At 41.4% G+C, this 18,682-nt stretch overlaps 1 protein-coding gene across 3 annotated transcripts in view; it reads left to right on the top strand.

Annotated features, from left to right (window-relative positions):
• Positions 1-18,682, top strand: part of arhgap32b (Rho GTPase activating protein 32b) — a 308,797-nt gene that overhangs the window by 257,974 nt on the left and 32,141 nt on the right. For all 3 annotated transcript variants that reach the window (XM_061898082.1, XM_061898081.1, XM_061898083.1), the window contains 2 exons: positions 3,489-3,591; positions 15,167-15,311. In XM_061898082.1, the coding sequence (XP_061754066.1) occupies positions 3,489-3,591; positions 15,167-15,311 (248 nt within the window). The remainder of the gene's footprint in view (positions 1-3,488; positions 3,592-15,166; positions 15,312-18,682) is intronic.

Here is an 18,682-nt window from a genome sequence, read left to right as displayed (position 1 = left end):
GACAAGCGGTAGAAAATGGATGAATGGATGTGGGGGAAGTTGACCGTATTTTTCGGAATATAGAGCGTACTTAAATCCTTTAATTTTCTCAAAAATCCACAGTGCGCCTTGTAACCTAGTGCGCCTAATGTACGGAATAATTCCGGCTGTGCTTACTGACCTCAAAGCTATTTTATTTGTTACATGGTGTAATGACAATTGTGACCATTAAAAGGCATGAGAGATAGATGCAGACTGGAAGATGTCACCAGTAAACAAAACAAATCTTTAAATGTTCCATTGAGAATATAGAACATTACTACAAACGGCGCTAAAAAATCTGTGAAAATGTTTTAGTACCACTTTAATAAGCTATGAATCCGCACCGCTTGATGGATTGTTGGTGCATTACGGCTACCGTAGTCAGGTGTGCTTCAACATGTGGGTATTATTATGTTGTGTGTATAAGGCCCACAAAATGGCACCTATTAGCAGACATTATCTGGCATTTTGTTTTGCAATATTATACAAAAGCAACTTTTCTTACCTTCTGGGACCTGCTGATGTGTATTTGGGATCAGAATAAATCCTGAAACTTTGCACGAGTCTGCCATTGTAGTTTGTGCCAACACCGTAGTCGATAATTATGGGGCTTTAATCCTCCACTGTTGCCATTTGTAATAAAAAGTAGCGTGCTGACTTATCTGTCAGCGAACTCTCTAAAAACTACCGGTTTAGTGAGTTTACATAATTCAACCGCGGAATTTAAGTTATTAGGGGGTTTCGGTCGGACGGTTTTTCGCGGGACATATTTCCGATGTTGCAGTAGTGAGCCACGGATGAGGAGATGATGCTCCGTTATTGATTTAAGTAAAATCTGAATGTCATTAAAACTGTTAGCCCCATCTTTTGACACTCCTTTGGCTCCCGTCCTTGCACGCTACGTCGGTACAACATAGATGACAGGGAGAAGACGCTGTTGAAGGGGAGTGACGAAAATAAGAACCGCCCACAAAAAGGCGCATCCTGAAGCGACAGTCAGAAAGAGACTTCAAAACGGTCCGTAAAACATAATCTATGTAACATTTTGACCAAAGAAACGCCAATACATGATATGTAGACTGCAAGGAAGTGTTTTAAATGTGGAAAAAATATCGTAATATTACTCCTATAATGCGCCTTATAATCCGGTGCGCCTTTTGTATGAAAATAGACCTGAATAGACCCGCTCATCAGCAGTGCACCTTATAATCCGATTATGATCGGAAAAATACGGTAATTATTTTATGGCATGGACTCGAACAATAGTTCTCTCCATCACATTAACTTGCCATCTACTCAAAATTATAAAATTTTATAGCCGATTATGGATTTAATACATTGTAAGGTTTCCTCATGAAGAACCCCATGACATTGTGAACACTTAAATAAAAATAATTATTGGCTCCTTTACATAGTTTATAGTTGAGACAATTTTAAAGGTGGTGTACATCATTTCTTCCTTGACAATACAGAAAGTATAAGAATTTGTGAGCTGCTGCCTGCTTTTCTTTACTTTTATGATAAGTCGAGATCAAGATCTTTACACAAAGTTTGGAAATTTGCCAGAGATATCTTTCCTGTTTTAGTCATCCAATTGTTTGAGGCTATCAGATATGTATGTTGAATTCACAGCGTGGAGCCACTCCCTTAAGTTAATGATAATCACCGCCAATGTGGCAAATAACATTTCCTTGTATTTTAAGTATCATTTCCCTTGGGGATGGGGCATGTTTTCCTTATCAATTCTTATTTGAAAAAAAAAAAGGTGGATCAGCCTTAATTTTGTTTAGTTTAGAGGTAACATGACATTAGAAAGCTTGCAATGATGTCACATAAGCAGCATAGAAGAAGAAAAAAGGTACTTTTTGAAATATATGTAATAAATATTCTTCTGTAGAATTTAACAAAAATAAATCATGTGGAAACTACCCAAGAATCTAACATTTAGTAACGTGATATTACCTTACCACATGCAAAGTGAAATATGTCAAGCCTTTTTTGGTTATAATTTCGATGATTGTGGCTTACAGTTGATTAAAACCTTGATTTGAAAATCTCAGAAAATGTGGTGTCTCAAAAAATGTAAGCCAAGATCATCAAAATGATAGTAAAGGCTTGACATACCTCACTTTGCATGTAGCGAGTTAGTATCACATATTAATTTCACATTCAAAGTTAATTGCTGACATGAATGGACTTGTACACCATGATCAATTTTTTTTGGTTTCATCTGTGTAATGCAATGACTTAAAGAAAATTTGGTTGAAGGAAAACATGCAACTTTTCTCTAATTACAATTGAACGTTCACCTACCGAAAATTAGGAGTCTGTGATTCGTTGACATTCGTCTAGCGGCAGACGTGAACTGGAGCTGCTTCGGAGCCAGTTAAAATCTGTTTCTCGTAATGCTCATCTAAATGAGAAGGTATTAATTTAAATGTAAAAAATAGTAGCGCTAACATGTTACTGTTGCCTGGGTTGGGATCAGAGCGGTTCAAAATGCAACTTTCATTTATAATTATTGCAAGTTATGGGTTCAAATGTTTCAGCATATTGCTCGCATGTCCTCCTCTTGATGAAGTAGCAGCCTGGTAATTATTACAAGTAGCGTGATTGCAAACTGTTTTTGTAAAATGTTAGTTTGTTTCAACCAGGCATCACCATCTTGAGATCTGACATCACTACGCAGTACACACGTTGGGTAATAATGTCATCGCCACCCGGAAGCATCGATAAGAGAATTGTCTCACAAAACGGCAGTTGCTGTTAAGTCAGATTTTGACGATTTATTTGGGTTTTTTTTAGGGTCGGTAGTGCCATCTTCTTCTACTCACCCACTGCTGCTTCCTTGTGACACTTATGCTTTGCAGTTGCTCCCTGTGGGGCAGCAGGAGTATTGTATACATAAGCCATTCTGTTTTAAATGGTTTCATCAAGCTTATTTATGTGTTGTTTGGCAGGCCAAATAAAATGCTTTGGCGGGTCCGATGTGGGATCCTGTTGAATAGACTTGCGCTACGCTAACTACTGGTGGAGGGCTTGTACCCTAATTTTTGCTCACAACCTAAAGCACAACAATTAGCCAAGAGACTGCTCATATCCTGAAAAATGTGTTGGCTGGGTGACTTATACCGAGGCACCACTGTATCTTGATTGGATTTTGGAGCGTTTTTTTAGTAATATACATTGTTTGCATTAGCCAGTTATACTGCAACAGCTTCAAAGGGGTATGAGTAGTGTATTTGTACTTTTACCCTTTGCTGAGAAATCACTCCTTTTTCAAAAAAGAGCAAGAAAGCAGGGACTTTCACATTGTGCACCTTTTAAAGCATGCAGTCACTTGTCCAGAAATATCCTAAAATAATTTTGAACACAACATCCTTGACCTTGCCGCGCTAAGCAATGACTTGACAAATATTGACAAGAAAGAGCTTTATGTGATGACATGCTTTTTTTCCTGTTTGCAGTTCCCCAGGTCCTTAAAAGCTGCACTGAGTTCATTGAAAAGCATGGTGTGGTGGATGGCATCTACCGGCTCTCTGGGATCGCCTCCAATATCCAGAAATTGCGGTAGGGAACCTCACTGACTTCTCAGTACAGCTTTGAACCACGTTGAATACATGTTATTTTTAAAAAAAAAGGTAATTTTACCAGAGGATACAATGTCATAGTGTAACTTAATCAAGTTGTTTTACTTTAAAACCTAATTATTCATTTATATATTGGACCAAATATCTGGGTTTCACGTGACGTCACATGCGGTTTCTGTGAAGTCAGACTTAAGCAGATGGAGGAGGTTAATAGACAAGCGTATTTTGTCTACCAAGAAGTGGAGCCAAGTCAACAGTTTGCATTGACCCCTTTGTTAACATCTGTATAAACTTCAAATAAAGTGTAACAGTATTGTATGCAGTTATTTACTTTTCTTATTATCCATTGATTTACATAGAAGCAGTTTTATTTCGGAAACTTCCACCACTAATGATCAAGAAAACATTGCTGAATAGAATAGAAAATATTTCTTATGCTGCACCACAGTATCTTGATATTGGTAAATATTGTTTGAAACTAAACATTGCTTGATAACAGGCAAGCAACTAAAAATCTGACTAAACGTTGAAGCAACACATTAATTTCATCACATTAAAACAGTTTCGGACACCAAAATATACAATAAATATCAGCAAAATATTTTACTTGCAACAGGAGATTAACTGCAAAAAATAATCGTATAATACGCATGTAATAAGCAAATTTCCTGACACCAATTACTTGACAGGGTTGCCAATAATAATTGTGGACGAGGGGGCGTGGCTATGGGCATGACCAATATGACGACATCATATAATTTGGATAATCATCGATGATACATATATATTCCATCCATCCATCCATTTTTTTACAGCTTGTCTTTCTCGGGGTTTGCAGGGGGTGTTCAAGCCTGTCCCAGCTGCATTCGGATGGAAGGCGGCGTACACCCTGGACAAGTCGCCACCTCATCGCAGATTATTAAAAAAAATACTGTACAACTACACTGCCATGAGGTGGCGACTTGTCCAGGGTTTACACCGCATTCCGCAGGAATGCATCTGAGATAGGCCCCAGCAAGCCCCGTGACTCCAAAAAAAAGGACAAGCGGTAGGGAATGGCTGGATGGATGGATGTATGTACAACTACATACATTTAGAAACACATATGTTTTATTAGTAATTAACACAAAATTATACTAAACACAAATAGAGTCTCCATTAACTACCATAATTTTCGGAGTATAAGTCGCTCCAGAGTATACAGGTAAGTCGCACCTGCCGAAAATGCATAATAAAGAAGGAAAAAAACATATATAAGTCACACCGGAGTATAAGTGGCATTTTTTGGGTAAACTTATTTCATAAAACCCAACACCAAGAATAGACATTTGAAAGTCAATTTGAAATAAATTAAGAATATACAACAACAGGCTGAATAAGTGTACGTTATATGACGCATAAATAACCAACGGAGAAGGTGCCTGGTATGTTAACGTAACATATTATGGTAAGAGTCGTTCAAATAATTATAACATATAGAACATGCTATACGTTTACCAAACAATCTGTCACTCCTAATTGTTAAATCCGATGAAATATTATACGTCTAGTCTCTTACGTGAATGAGCTAAATGATATTATTTTATATTTTACGGTAACGTGTTAATAATTTCACACATGAGTCGCACCCGAGTATAAGTCGCACCCCTGGCCAAACTATGAAAAGAACTGTGACTTATAGTCCGAAAAATACGGTATTACAATTTATAAAAATGCTTGAATTTTGCAAAGAAAACATCACTTACAGGATTGTGAAATTATTAAATTATTAAAATTGTATTAAATAAAAATGTAATTATTAACTATATGGAACAACGGAATGTTACCTGAATACCTGGTTTATTTGTCAAGATCGCGGATTTGCTCATGCTGTCAACCTCAAAGGGATTCACTCTCAGATAGATCATCCAGTCATCATGCGGAAACCCGGCTTCTAGGCCAGCCGAAGCCCGCTTCTCATTCACTTCCTGAGACGCTCAGCATTATTTATCCAATGACTGTCTAGTTTAGCTGCAATGCTCACCCCAGTGACCTGGACCCACAAATATTGGTTATAGGTTTGAAAATGATTTTAAATAGCCACACCCGATTTACTCTCTTGTTCGATTCAGTTATTATAATTTAGGACTTTTAGCAAAAATTAAATCAGTTTTATCTTTTAACGACTTTGAGCGGGTAATCCATTTGATCACAATTGGACTACTGCACTTTCCTCTATGCAGGTATGAACCTGGCCTCAATCGCTCGATTGCAGCTTGTCCAAAATTCTGCTGTTCACCTTTTAACTGGCACTAAAAACACGAGCACATTGCCCCCATTTTAGCACACATTCACTGGCTCCCAGTTAATTTTAGAATTTTCTTTAAATGTTGTGTTTTTTTAATCTCTTAACTGGTTAAGTCAGACCTTTTTAAAAGTTTACACCCCCACAAGGTAATGAGGTCAGCTCATCAATTTGTTCTCGTCGTCCCAAAGACACAATTGAAATCCAGAGGGGATTGTGCATTTTCTGCTGTGGCTCCAAAACTTTGGAACAATACCCCTCTTGGTGTTCGGACGGTTCCCTCTTTTAATAACTTTTAAATCACATTTTGAAACATATTTTTACTCTTTAGCTTTTAAACCAGCATGAGAGTTGTGGGATGTTGGCCGTTTTTCTTTCTTTTATGTTCTTATTCTTTTTTAATGAAAAAAAATATATAAATATTACTTTTTTTTTTTTTTTACAAATCACTGTCCTTAGTTTTACCCTGCTTGTAAATGTGTTTTAACTCCCCCTGTGCGGCACTTGTTGAAACTTTTATTGTTTTTTTAAATGTGCTATATAAAGAAAGTGGATTGGATTGGATCCCACTCTATGCTCTCCCCATTGAAGTCAATGGACGATACAGTAGCTTTAACACTGTTTAATGCACTGTGACGCTACCATAATGAATGAGAAGAGAGTTGCGTCAGCTGTCTCATAAGTAGCTGATTCTATACAAAAGTTGAATGCATTCTTGTGCATATTTATAGTTAGTGAAACGTGAATTCAGAAGTACATATTTGACCACTTCTTTTTATATTTTAGAGCAATCGCCACACTACCCAGCAGGTTTCCAAGGTGAACAACCTCTAGCATGTTAGAACAAGGGTAAAGGAAGTCAGCAGGTCAGATAAGTAACTTCAGGACAAGGATTAGTTGTGAGGGCTGGATGAGTCGGAGAAGTGTTTAAAGTGGGGCTGGACGTGTGCCACGGTTTGAGGAGCCGTTGCCCACACCCGCCAGCCGCCGAAGCCACATTTTGTAGATTACTCTTTACCCGTATATCTTGGATATGTTTAAGTACATCCACACTGTAGAAATGCTGCCTCTCCTCCAGACAATCGCGTGCCTCTTGCCAACGTCACACAACATCCTGTCTTTGCAGTGCTGTTTCGGTGCTCAAAGTCTTTTGATGGCCAAATTTTCGCTGTATCACTAGTAAATAGTGCAAAAAATTAAGGGCTATAAATATATATCCATTCATAGTGTATTGCTTTGATCTGTTTTCACCTAAAAGACCCTAATTTTTAAGGTGTGGCGGCTTTTATTTTGCCACGGCACCGTGCCACGATCAATTACATGTAGGGAAAACCCTGCTTGATTAACAACAATCACACCGCATTCATTAACGCATGTTACTTACTCATGCACGAATAAATCAAATGTTATCGTTCATTGCCTAATAACCCGTTTGTGGATCCAACCAAATTAAAAAAAAAAAATTGTAATCCATATTTTTGTACTTCTATTCCTTGCAAGTGTAGAAGGAAATACAGTGGACCAGATATGCTTGAGAAGTCCACTTTGTTGCTGTAGCTGAATCTTTTATCCATCCATCCATCCATCCATCTATTTCCTACCGCTTGTTTGGGGTAACGGGGGTGGCTGGAGCCCATCCCAGCTGCATTCTTTTGTAATGTTAAAATTGTATAAAAGTATAGTAGTCCAATCCTTCTCACTCCGCTCCTTTTCATAATATATGGCTTGTATACTTGTCTCTAAACATTTATACAATAGTACAGTGGTTCTCAACCTTTTTTCAGTGATGTACCCCCTGTGAACATTTTTTTTTATTCAAGTACCCCCTAATCAGAGCAAAGCATTTTTGTTTGAAAAAAATAGAAAATAAATAAAATACAGCACTATGTCATTAGTTTCTGATTTTTTATATTGTATAACAGTGCAAAATATCGCTCATTTGTAGTGGTCTTTCTCGAACTATTTGGGAAAAAAAGATAAAAAAATAACTTAAAACTTGTTGAAAAATATACAAGTGATTCAATTATAAATAAAGATTTCTACACATATAAGTCCACTTAAAGTGCCCTCTTTGGGGATTGAAATATAGATCCATCTGGATTCATGAACTTAATTCTAAACATTTTTTCCCAAAAAAAACAAATCTTTAACATCAATATTTATGGAACATGTCCACAAAAACATCTAGCTGTCAACACTGAATATTGCATTGTTTTTGACAGTTTATGACCCTACATTCATATTTTGTTGAAGTATTATTCAATAAATATATTCATAAAGGATTTTTGAATTGTTGCTATTTTTAGAATATTTTTTTTAAATCTCATGTACCCCTTGGCATACCTTCAAATAACCCCAGGGGTACACGTACCCCCATTTGAGAACCACTGCAATGATACCTTAACGAACGAGCTTAAAGAGGAACTGCACTTTTTTTGGAATTTTGCCTGTCGTTCACAATCATTATTATTAGAAGACAAACATAAAAATTGACTCGTTCTCGTTATTAGTGGCTTGCAATGCAGCTAATGGGAGCAATCAATTCTACCTATAAAACACTTTAAAAATGTTTTCAAAAACCGTCAACAATTATTCATTTACATTCCGTAGCCTGTATTACAACAAAGCTGTTGCAACATTGTTATTGTGAGAGCTAACACTGAGGAACTCTTTTTCTAGCGTATTAACACATCAGCGTGCTTCAGTATTTGTCGCAAAAGCTAGCTACGGCAAGAGATAAGGTAGCTTTTGTGTCTGCACGAAACGCGTTTGAGTTTGTAATGCACAACACTGCAATAAGACACCAATATATATTGACTGAAAGACATGATCAATCATAATAGCGTATCTGTAAAGTAATATCCCACATTTCATGGTTTGCTATTTGTGTGAAGTGAAGTGAATTATATTTATATAGTGCTTTTCTCTAGTGACTCAAAGCGCTTCACATAGTGAAACCCAATATCTAAGTTACATTTAAACACTTAGTACACAACTAGCCAGAATGACTCATAACCCTCGCAAAGAAAAGGGGAATGGAACCAAGCGTATTTTTGTTGCATTCTTGCTATTTTCCGGGTTAAAATTGGCTGTCATAGTGTATAACTCAGTGGTCTAGTGGTCTACTCAGTGACCTAGTGGTTAGAGTGACAGGCCTCAGATCGATAGGTTGTGAGTTTAAACCCCAGCCGTTACCTCCCTGCTTGGCACTCAGCATCAAGGGTTGGAATTGGGGGTTAAATCAGCAAAAATGATTCCCGGGCACGGCACCGCTGCTCCCCTCACCTCTGAACATGGAGATGGGTCAAATGCCGAGGACAAATTTCACCACACCTAGTGTGTGTGTGACAATCATTGGTACTTTAACTTAAGGTTAAGTTTACTTTACCTTAACCAACTTGTCAGAATACGTCCTTGTCTTTCTTTAATCCAGGTGAGAGGCATGACTTATACTCTCAAATATAGTTTGACGAGCAAGGACACAAGGAAGCAACTGATCAGTTGATCATGTCAACAGTCACACAACCTCGTGATCACGGCCCCGCGATAACAATCAATCAATCAGCCAATCAATGGTTGTTTTTATAGCTCTAAATCACAAGCGTCTCAAAGGGCTGCACAAGTCACAACAACATCCTCTGTTCAGATCCCACATCAAGGCAGGGAAAAACTCAACCCAGTGGGATGACAATGAGTAACCTTGGAGAGGACCGCAGATGTGGGTGACCCCACCCTCTAGGGGAGACCGGTGCAATGGACGTCGAGTGGGTCTAGCATAATATTGTGAAAGTTCAGTCCATAGTGGATCTAACATAATTGTGAGAGTCCAGTCCATAGTGGGGCCAGCAGGAGACCATCCTGAGCGGAGACAGGTCAGCAGCGCAGAGATGTCCCCAGCCGATGCACAGGCAAGCGGTCCACCCCGGGTCCCGACTCTGGACAACCAGCACTTCATCTATGGCCAGCGGACCTGTGACCCCCCCACCCCCTCTCAAGGGAGAGAGGGGCAGAGCAGAAAAGAAAAGAAACGGCAGATCAACTAATCTAAAAATGGGGTCCATTTAAAGGCTAGACTATACATATGAGTTTTAAGTGCTGAGATTCTCCCTTCATAGTCAAAATAGCGTTAAATATACAGAAACATTGAGTAGAATTAAGTACAGTTGGCCTTCTTATGGCCTGCAGCATCTACAGGACACACAAAAATACAGCTCAGTAGGATACAAACTTTTACACTATTTTTGTCTCATAAAAGTCAGGTGTGTTTTGTTGATGGCTTATCACCTGTGTTTACATGTGTGTGTATATATATATATATATATATATATATATATATATATATATATATAGTACCTGGCAGAAATGTGTAAATGCGGGTAAGAATCACAAGTAGGGATGTTATTTCCACTAGCGCTGGACGATGACCTGATTTTAGCTACTATGTTTTATCAAGTAGCCCGGGTTTCTCTGAAACATAAACATAGTTTCCTATTTTTGTCAGTTTCAATTCATATTACATTTGAATTTCTGCTCTCCTCTCTTCTGTTCAAACACTGTTGATTGTCTTTTATGTTTGTAATCATGAAAATAAATAAAACCAAAAAAAACAGTACGCCAACTGTTAATGGATAGTTACACGGCAAAAAAAATCTTAAATTAATAGAGATGTCGAATGAGGAAGTGCAGTATACGCATAGCTCCAACTGTGGCCACCCCAAAGTTGGGAGCAAACTGCCACCCTGTAGTCAAGTGAGTTCCTTTTGACCAATCATTTGGTGAGGGTCTAATGGCCATACTCTCTGTATACACGACTTCATTAACAACCTATGTGAGTCTGTGTCAGCAACTCATCAAGTCCAGGTGAACCATGTTATTGTTAGATGTAAAAAGAGCAAGCTTAGTTGACATGGACCTGTATGGTTCAAATTGTTTGGGGAAAAAATGTTTAACTATTCAAAATAACCTGGATTTTAAACCAGGATTTTAAACCAATCTATTTATTTTTAGATTGTTACCGAAAAAAGATCTGTGCATGTACAAAAGTCATATTGTGGCTGCATTTGAGACACGCAACTAAATTACCACATCTACAAAAAATACTGTATACTAAGGAAGCTTTTTTTCTTTCAAGCAGTTTCCATTTCCAATGACTGCCTGCTTCTCAAGACTGATCATTTATATCTGTTTTGTTTTAATGGGGATTTATCTGAAGTTTGCGTTCATCTCTGATGAGGTTTGATGTGTTGAAGCGCCATGTTTTTTTTCCCTGCTCGCGGAATGATTACAGATCATTTGGTTGCAAATCTTCCTCTGAAACGGTGAAGAAGTACTCCAGGATTGATGCCACGTTGTTTACAATGAGCTCAGTGGAAGTTTACGACAGGTTATTTACAGCACTAAACGGGTAGAAATAAAGGAGAGCTTGATTTGCACACCCTTACCTACCTGCAGATCTGTATGGGTAATCTCACCTCATTGGACTGTTATTTTATTTGTATTTTGTCAACACTATTATTTTGTATGGTTACAGATTTTATCTGTATTACATGTGACATGTCATAATTTGGCCCGTCATATTGGCCTTAGGACCTGTTTGTCTTGGGAGACCCTACCAGGGGGCATGAAAACCCCCAGACAACATAGCTCCTAGGATCATTGGGACACGCAAACTCCTCTACCACGGTAAGGTAGCAGCTCAGAGAGGAGTGATCAGAGTGATCAGGTGAGTGATCAGACAAAGAGCAGCTCAAAGACTTCTATGGAATTACAACGAAATGAACCCAGATTTCCCTCGCCCGGACGTGGGTCACCGGGGCCCCGCTCTGGAGCCAGGCCCGGAGTTGGGGCACGATGGCGAGCGCCTGGTGGTCGGGCCTGTTCCCATGGGGCCCGGCCGGGCACAGCCCGAAGAGGCAACGTGGGTCATCCCTCCAATGGGCTCACCACTCATAGGAGGGGCCATAGAGGTCGGGTGCATTGTGAGCTGGGCGGCAGCCGAAGGCAGGGCACTTGGCGGTCCGATCCTCGGCTACAGAAGCTAGCTCTCGGGACGTGGAACGTCACCTCACTGGGGGGGAAGGAGCCTGAGCTAGTGCGCGAGGTAGAGAAGTTCCGGCTGGATATAGTCGGACTCACCTCGACGCACAGCAAGGGCTCTGGAACCAGTTCCCTCGAGAGGGACTGGACCCTCTTCCACTCTGGCGTTGCCGGCAGTGAGAGGCGACGGGCTGGGGTGGCAATTCTGGTTGCCCCCCGGCTCAAAGCCTGTACGTTTGAGTTCAACCCAGTGGACGAGAGGGTAGCTTCCCTTCGCATTCGGGTGGGGGGACGGGTCCTGACTGTTGTTTGTGCTTACGCACCAAACAGCAGTTCAGAATACCCACCCTTTTTGGGTACACTCGAGGGAGTACTGGAAAGTGCTCCTCCGGGTGATTCCCTTGTCCTACTGGGAGACTTCAACGCTCATGTTGGCAACGACAGTGAAACCTGGAGAGGCGTGATTGGGAAGAATGGTCGCCCGGATCTAAACCCGAGTGGTGTTTTGTTATTGGACTTTTGTGCTCGTCACAGTTTGTCGATAACAAACACCATGTTCAAACATAAGGGTGTCCATATGTGCACTTGGCACCAGGACACCCTAGGCCGCAGTTCCATGATCGACTTTGTAGTTGTGTCATCGGATTTGCGGCCTCATGTTTTGGACACTCGGGTGAAGAGAGGGGCGGAGCTTTCTACCGATCACCACCTGGTGGTGAGTTGGCTGCGATGGTGGGGGAGGATGCCGGACAGACCTGGCAGGCCCAAGCGCATTGTGAGGGTCTGCTGGGAACGTCTGGCAGAGTCTCCTGTCAGAGAGAGTTTCAATTCACACCTCCGGGAGAACTTTGAACATGTCACGAGGGAGGTGCGGGACATTGAGTCCGAGTGGACCATGTTCCGAACCTCTATTGTCGAGGCGGCTGATTGGAGCTGTGGCCGCAAGGTTGTTGGTGCCTGTCGTGGCGGTAATCCCAGAACCCGTTGGTGGACACCAACAGTGAGGGATGCCGTCAAGCTGAAGAAGGAGTCCTATCGGGTTCTTTTGGCTCATAGGACTCCGGAGGCAGTGGACGGGTACCGACGGGCCAAGCGGTTTGCAGCTTTAGCGGTCGCGGAGGCAAAAACTCGGACATGGGAAGAGTTCGGGGAAGCCATGGAAAACGACTTCCGGACGGCTTCGAAGCGATTCTGGACCACCATACGGCGCCTCAGGAAGGGGAAGCAGTGCACTATCAACACCGTGTATGGTGCGGATGGTGTTCTGCTGACTTCGACTGCGGATGTTGTGGATCGGTGGAGGGAATACTTCGAAGACCTCCTCAATCCCACCAACACGTCTTTCTTTGAGGAAGCGGTGCCTGGGGAATCTGTAGTGGACTCTCCTATTTCTGGGGCTGAGGTCGCTGAGGTAGTTAAAAAGCTCCTCGGCGGCAAGGCCCCGGGGGTGGATGAGATCCGCCCGGAGTTCCTTAAGGCTCTGGATGCTGTGGGGCTGTCTTGGTTGACAAGACTCTGCAGCATCGCGTGGACATCGGGGGCGGTACCTCTGGATTGGCAGACCGGGGTGGTGGTTCCTCTCTTTAAGAAGGGGGACCGGAGGGTGTGTTCCAACTATCGTGGGATCACACTCCTCAGCCTTCCCGGTAAGGTTTATTCAGGTGTACTGGAGAGGAGGCTTCGCCGGATAGTCGAACCTCGGATTCAGGAGGAACAGTGTGGTTTTCGTCCTGGTCGTGGAACTGTGGACCAGCTCTATACTCTCGGCAGGGTTCTTGAGGGTGCATGGGAGTTTGCCCAACCAGTCTACATGTGCTTTGTGGACTTGGAGAAGGCATTCGACCGTGTCCCTCGGGAAGTCCTGTGGGGAGTGCTCAGAGAGTATGGGGTATCGGAATGTCTTATTGTGGCAGTCCGCTCCCTGTATGATCAGTGTCAGAGCTTGGTCCGCATTGCTGGCAGTAAGTCGGACACGTTTCCAGTGAAGGTTGGACTCCGCCAAGGCTGTCCTTTGTCACCGATTCTGTTCATAACTTTTATGGACAGAATTTCTAGGCGCAGTCAAGGCGTTGAGGGGTTCCGGTTTGGTGGCCACGGGATTAGGTCTCTGCTTTTTGCAGATGATGTAGTCCTGATGGCTTCATCTGGCCGGGATCTTCAGCTCTCACTGGATCGGTTCGCAGCCGAGTGTGAAGCGACCGGAATGAGAATCAGCACCTCCAAGTCCGAGTCCATGGTTCTCGCCCGGAAAAGGGTGGAGTGCCATCTCCGGGTTGGGGAGGAGACCCTGCCCCAAGTGGAGGAGTTCAAGTACCTAGGAGTCTTGTTCACGAGTGGGGGAAGAGTGGATCGTGAGATCGACAGGCGGATCGGTGCGGCGTCTTCAGTAATGCGGACGTTGTATCGATCCGTTGTGGTGAAGAAGGAGCTGAGCCGGAAGGCAAAGCTCTCAATTTACCGGTCGATCTACGTTCCCATCCTCACCTATGGTCATGAGCTTTGGGTCATGACCGAAAGGATAAGATCACGGGTACAAGCGGCCGAAATGAGTTTCCTCCGCCGGGTGGCGGGGCTCTCCCTTAGAGATAGGGTGAGAAGCTCTGCCATCCGGGAGGAGCTCAACGTAAAGCCGCTGCTCCTCCACATCGAGAGGAGCCAGATGAGGTGGTTCGGGCATCTGGTCAGGATGCCACCCGAACGCCTCCCTAGGGATGTGTTTAGGGCACGTCCAGCTGGTAGGAGGCCACGGGGAAGACCCAGGACACGTTGGAAAGACTATGTCTCCCGGCTGGCCTGGGAACGCCTCGGGATCCCCCGGGAAGAGCTAGACGAAGTGGCTGGAGATAGGGAAGTCTGGGCTTCCCTGCTTAGGCTGCTGCCCCCGCGACCCGACCTCGGATAAGCGGAAGATGATGGATGGATGGATGGATGGATATTGGCCTTAGAGTTAGCTGTCCGATATATTTTTTTGTGCACCCTTACTGTGTACCTTACAGCAAGACACGGTCCCCACTTCAATGCGACTCAGCAGCTCTTTTTCGGTCATGTCGTGGCTCGAAATATTAAGCAAATGTCACTGTCCCCTATAGTCTAACCCCCTGAATCAGAACTCAGGACCATAAGCAATAGTCAATAACAGAAGTTGCAAACACATTTTTTAAGTCTAATAAAATGTACATTTCATATGTTCTTCAGATCAATAATTATTTTTACTCTGTGTGTTTGCTGTCATTAGGCACGAGTTTGACTCTGAACAGATCCCCGACCTGACCAAAGATGTGTATGTACAGGACATCCACTGTGTTGGCTCGTTGTGCAAGCTCTATTTCAGAGAGCTGCCCAACCCCCTGCTTACCTACCAACTATATGAGAAGTTCTCTGTAAGTAAAGCAAAGCTCTCTTGTCTGTTTGTGCTCTAGGTTTACTTAAAGGGGAACTGCACTTGTTTTTTACAATTGTATCTGTCGTTCATAATACTTATTTGAAACAAGAAGACAAAAGTTGTTTGGGTTTTTTTTGCATTCAAATATGTAATAACCGGCACGTTCTAGGTGGCAGCTAATGGGATAAATTCATTCTGCCTATAAATTACTTGGAAAATGCCTCAATAAACAGCCAACAATACTTAATTTACATTCCGTAACCTGTGTAATAACCAAGCTGTCGTCGGCATCCTTCCGTCTTGGAAGACAATAGGGTAGATCCAAAAGGGGGGGGGGTCTAGTGGATCTATATGGCCTGGGCGTGGAACTATGGAGTGCAAACTCTTGTCCAGGAAGCAAGCCCCCCTATCCGCGTGGCTGGTGGATCCAAGGAAGCGACAAGTGTGTACCAGCGACGCTGCGGGAGTTGCCGGAATGATGCTACAACGTCAAAACGCCTTCGGGACTCCTGCTCCTGATTTTCTGTCGGGATTTACTCCCTTAGCCTTACCTCGAGTAGGTTGACCGCAAGGCAGCGGTGGTTTTGAGATTGGAGATTTCCTTCCCTGAGATTGGCTGCCTTACCAGGTTTACAATCCCCATCTGCCCAAATGCAGCAGGTACACTGCAAAAAGGCAGTTTTCAAAAACAAGAAAAAAAAATACAAAAATTAGTTTTTTTTTATTTGAACTAAGCAAAATTATCTGCCAATATAACAAGTTCGGCTTGTCAAGACTTTTCAAAACAAGTCAAATTAGCTAACCTCAATGAACTCAAAAATACCTTAAAATAAGTATATCCTCACTAATAACAAGTGCACTTTTCTTGGTCGGAAAAAATTTTTGAACTTTTTGCTCAATATTTTGAAAAATATTCTTAAATTAAGCATATCTTTATTTTGACATTATGATATGCACTCAGCACCATGATTTTTTTTTCATGCTTGAAGCAAGAAATTTTACTTAAAAAAAAAACTTTTAAACTTGAGTGTTGATGACACAGCTTTGCAACAGTTGATATTCTAGTTTCAAGCATGTTTTACTCAATATAGGTCATAAAATCTCAGCAATAAACTGTAATATCTTACTGAGATAATTTAGGCCCAAAACCCTTAAAACAAGTAAAACACTAACATAAAATTTGCTTAGTGAGAAGTATCTTATCAGACAGAAAACAAGCAAATACCAACCTTATTTGAGATGTGTAATCTTATTTAGATTTTAGTTTTTGCAGTGTAGCACTGGGGTATGTACTTCTTACCTGTGGCGGTATAAGCCCCAACTGACTTGTAATAACCAAGCTGTAGTTATTATAAGAGCGGACACTCAGGAACTGTTTTTCTAGCGTAATAACTCATCGCTAGCCTCTGTGTCAGCAGCCAACCAATCTGTACTGACTGAAAAACATGAACAATCATATTACAGTATCAGTTTGTACACAGCTATCTCAACAGTGTATGTACTGTAGTTGTAATAACAAGCATGACATGTTGCATATACGTATCATTAACAATATTATAGTGACTCACTCGATGGACAGTTTTCCATTTGGTCCAGCTGGCCAGGGAAGTTTTTTCTAGTTGATTTCGGGTAAGCACGCCATTTATGTCGACACAGATTGGCTCCAAGTTCCACATTTACTCCAAGTCTTGCCGATCTCACTCTCTAAAATGCCATGTGCTATGTTTCACTCTCTCTTTGTGCTTGCTTCAATACCTGTGTAATTCATTCTCCGTATTTCCAGGTTCAAAAATATAAGGTTGTGAATCCCCATTTGTCTGAAAATAGTCACCTTTTGTTGTTTGTTACTAATGAATAAATAAATAAATGAATGAATTTGAATGAGTTTATTTATTCTGGCAGACAGACATATATAGCAACACTTCATCACTCTTTTAAGTTGACAGACATGCAACGGCACCTACCGAAAAGGGATACGAGAAAAAAGCAAGAATGTTTATCCATGTCCCGCCCCTAATTTACAATCAACTTTTATGTTAGTTGTATATGTTGGTTATATAGTCCAAGTTTCAACAGCAGATTTGATGGATACGTGACAATTTCAGAACATGTATAACATATGATAATGACTAGTAAGTATACATACACCAATATGGATATGATAGCATTGAGATTAGCTCCATCTTGCTTGGGTATCTTTCGTCTTCTGAAGCCTTGTCTGGTGTGTTATGTCCCTTATTCCACAGTGAGTTCTTTTGCACCCGTGTCCCACAGTTGAGATAGCCCAAACAACTAATCATGTTTTTGATAGTTTCCCAACAACAAATTTTTTAAAGCAAAACTGAACACTCCTAGCCTAGAAAACAGTTTAATTTCTCCACTCACATTGTCCAACAGTTTCACCCCCGCTATTGATAACGTTTGAGCCTTGAACGTGAAATTTACAATGTTATGTTTGAATTTCAGGACACCCCTGAGTTCATGTGGACCATCTCTGAGTGAAAACAGACTCTGTATATTTGCAGGTAGAGCCCCTTGTGAGGCCATAAACAAAACTTGAAGGCTTCTGTATTGGATTATATCCTTTATTTTAGAAGATTACTCATTATGAACAGATCATTGGCATGAGCTCTGTATGGGACATACCAAGTCAGACCAAGTCTGCCATGATTAGAACACATGAACACACAACCGTTTGTTTCCGGGATAGGAACACACATTTGTTGCTGGAAGTCAGAAGTATGCTGCTATGGAAACGGATATGTATGCACTTAGGAAATAAGTTCCAGTATTGCTTAAAATGGCAAAAATACTGTAAACGTTCATATTACATAGTTTGTTATGAATGTGTCTTTTGCTACATTAAATAATTTATACACCTGCAGTGTATTGATGGAGGGTTTTGAAGGCTACAATGGTGACTCCCATTAGCTGCATCTTACAAGCGTATTTTATCTTTAGAATGCTAAAAAAAAAATAAAAATGGGTGGTCCTGTCGCTCATAATAAATATGAGCGATAGGCAAAATTCCTTGCGTAAGTGAAAGTGTGGGTCCCCTTTAGCACTTTCCCCGCGTCTAAGTGAAAGTTATTTGACATCATATGATTTCATTAACTATCTCCAACAAATATGACACCATTATGATGTTGCAATCAACTCACACACCTTTTATTTTTACACATACACCACACTCATCACTGTATGTGTTTGGTGATACTTTTTCCACTTGATGAGGTAAAATGCCTCTTATTTACTTTTTATTCTCTGTGTCATCACATGATACCATTTCGGGTGTCTTTTCATACTTTTTACACTTGATGAGGTAAATGCCTCTTGTTATTTACTTTTTATTGTCTGTGTCACCACATG

Source organism: Nerophis ophidion, linkage group LG04 (genome assembly GCF_033978795.1).
Source record: "Nerophis ophidion isolate RoL-2023_Sa linkage group LG04, RoL_Noph_v1.0, whole genome shotgun sequence".
In the NCBI taxonomy this organism is placed as follows: domain Eukaryota; kingdom Metazoa; phylum Chordata; class Actinopteri; order Syngnathiformes; family Syngnathidae; genus Nerophis; species Nerophis ophidion.
The sequence above is the reverse complement of the archived record's forward strand: the minus strand, read 5'-3'. Positions and strand labels throughout refer to the sequence as shown.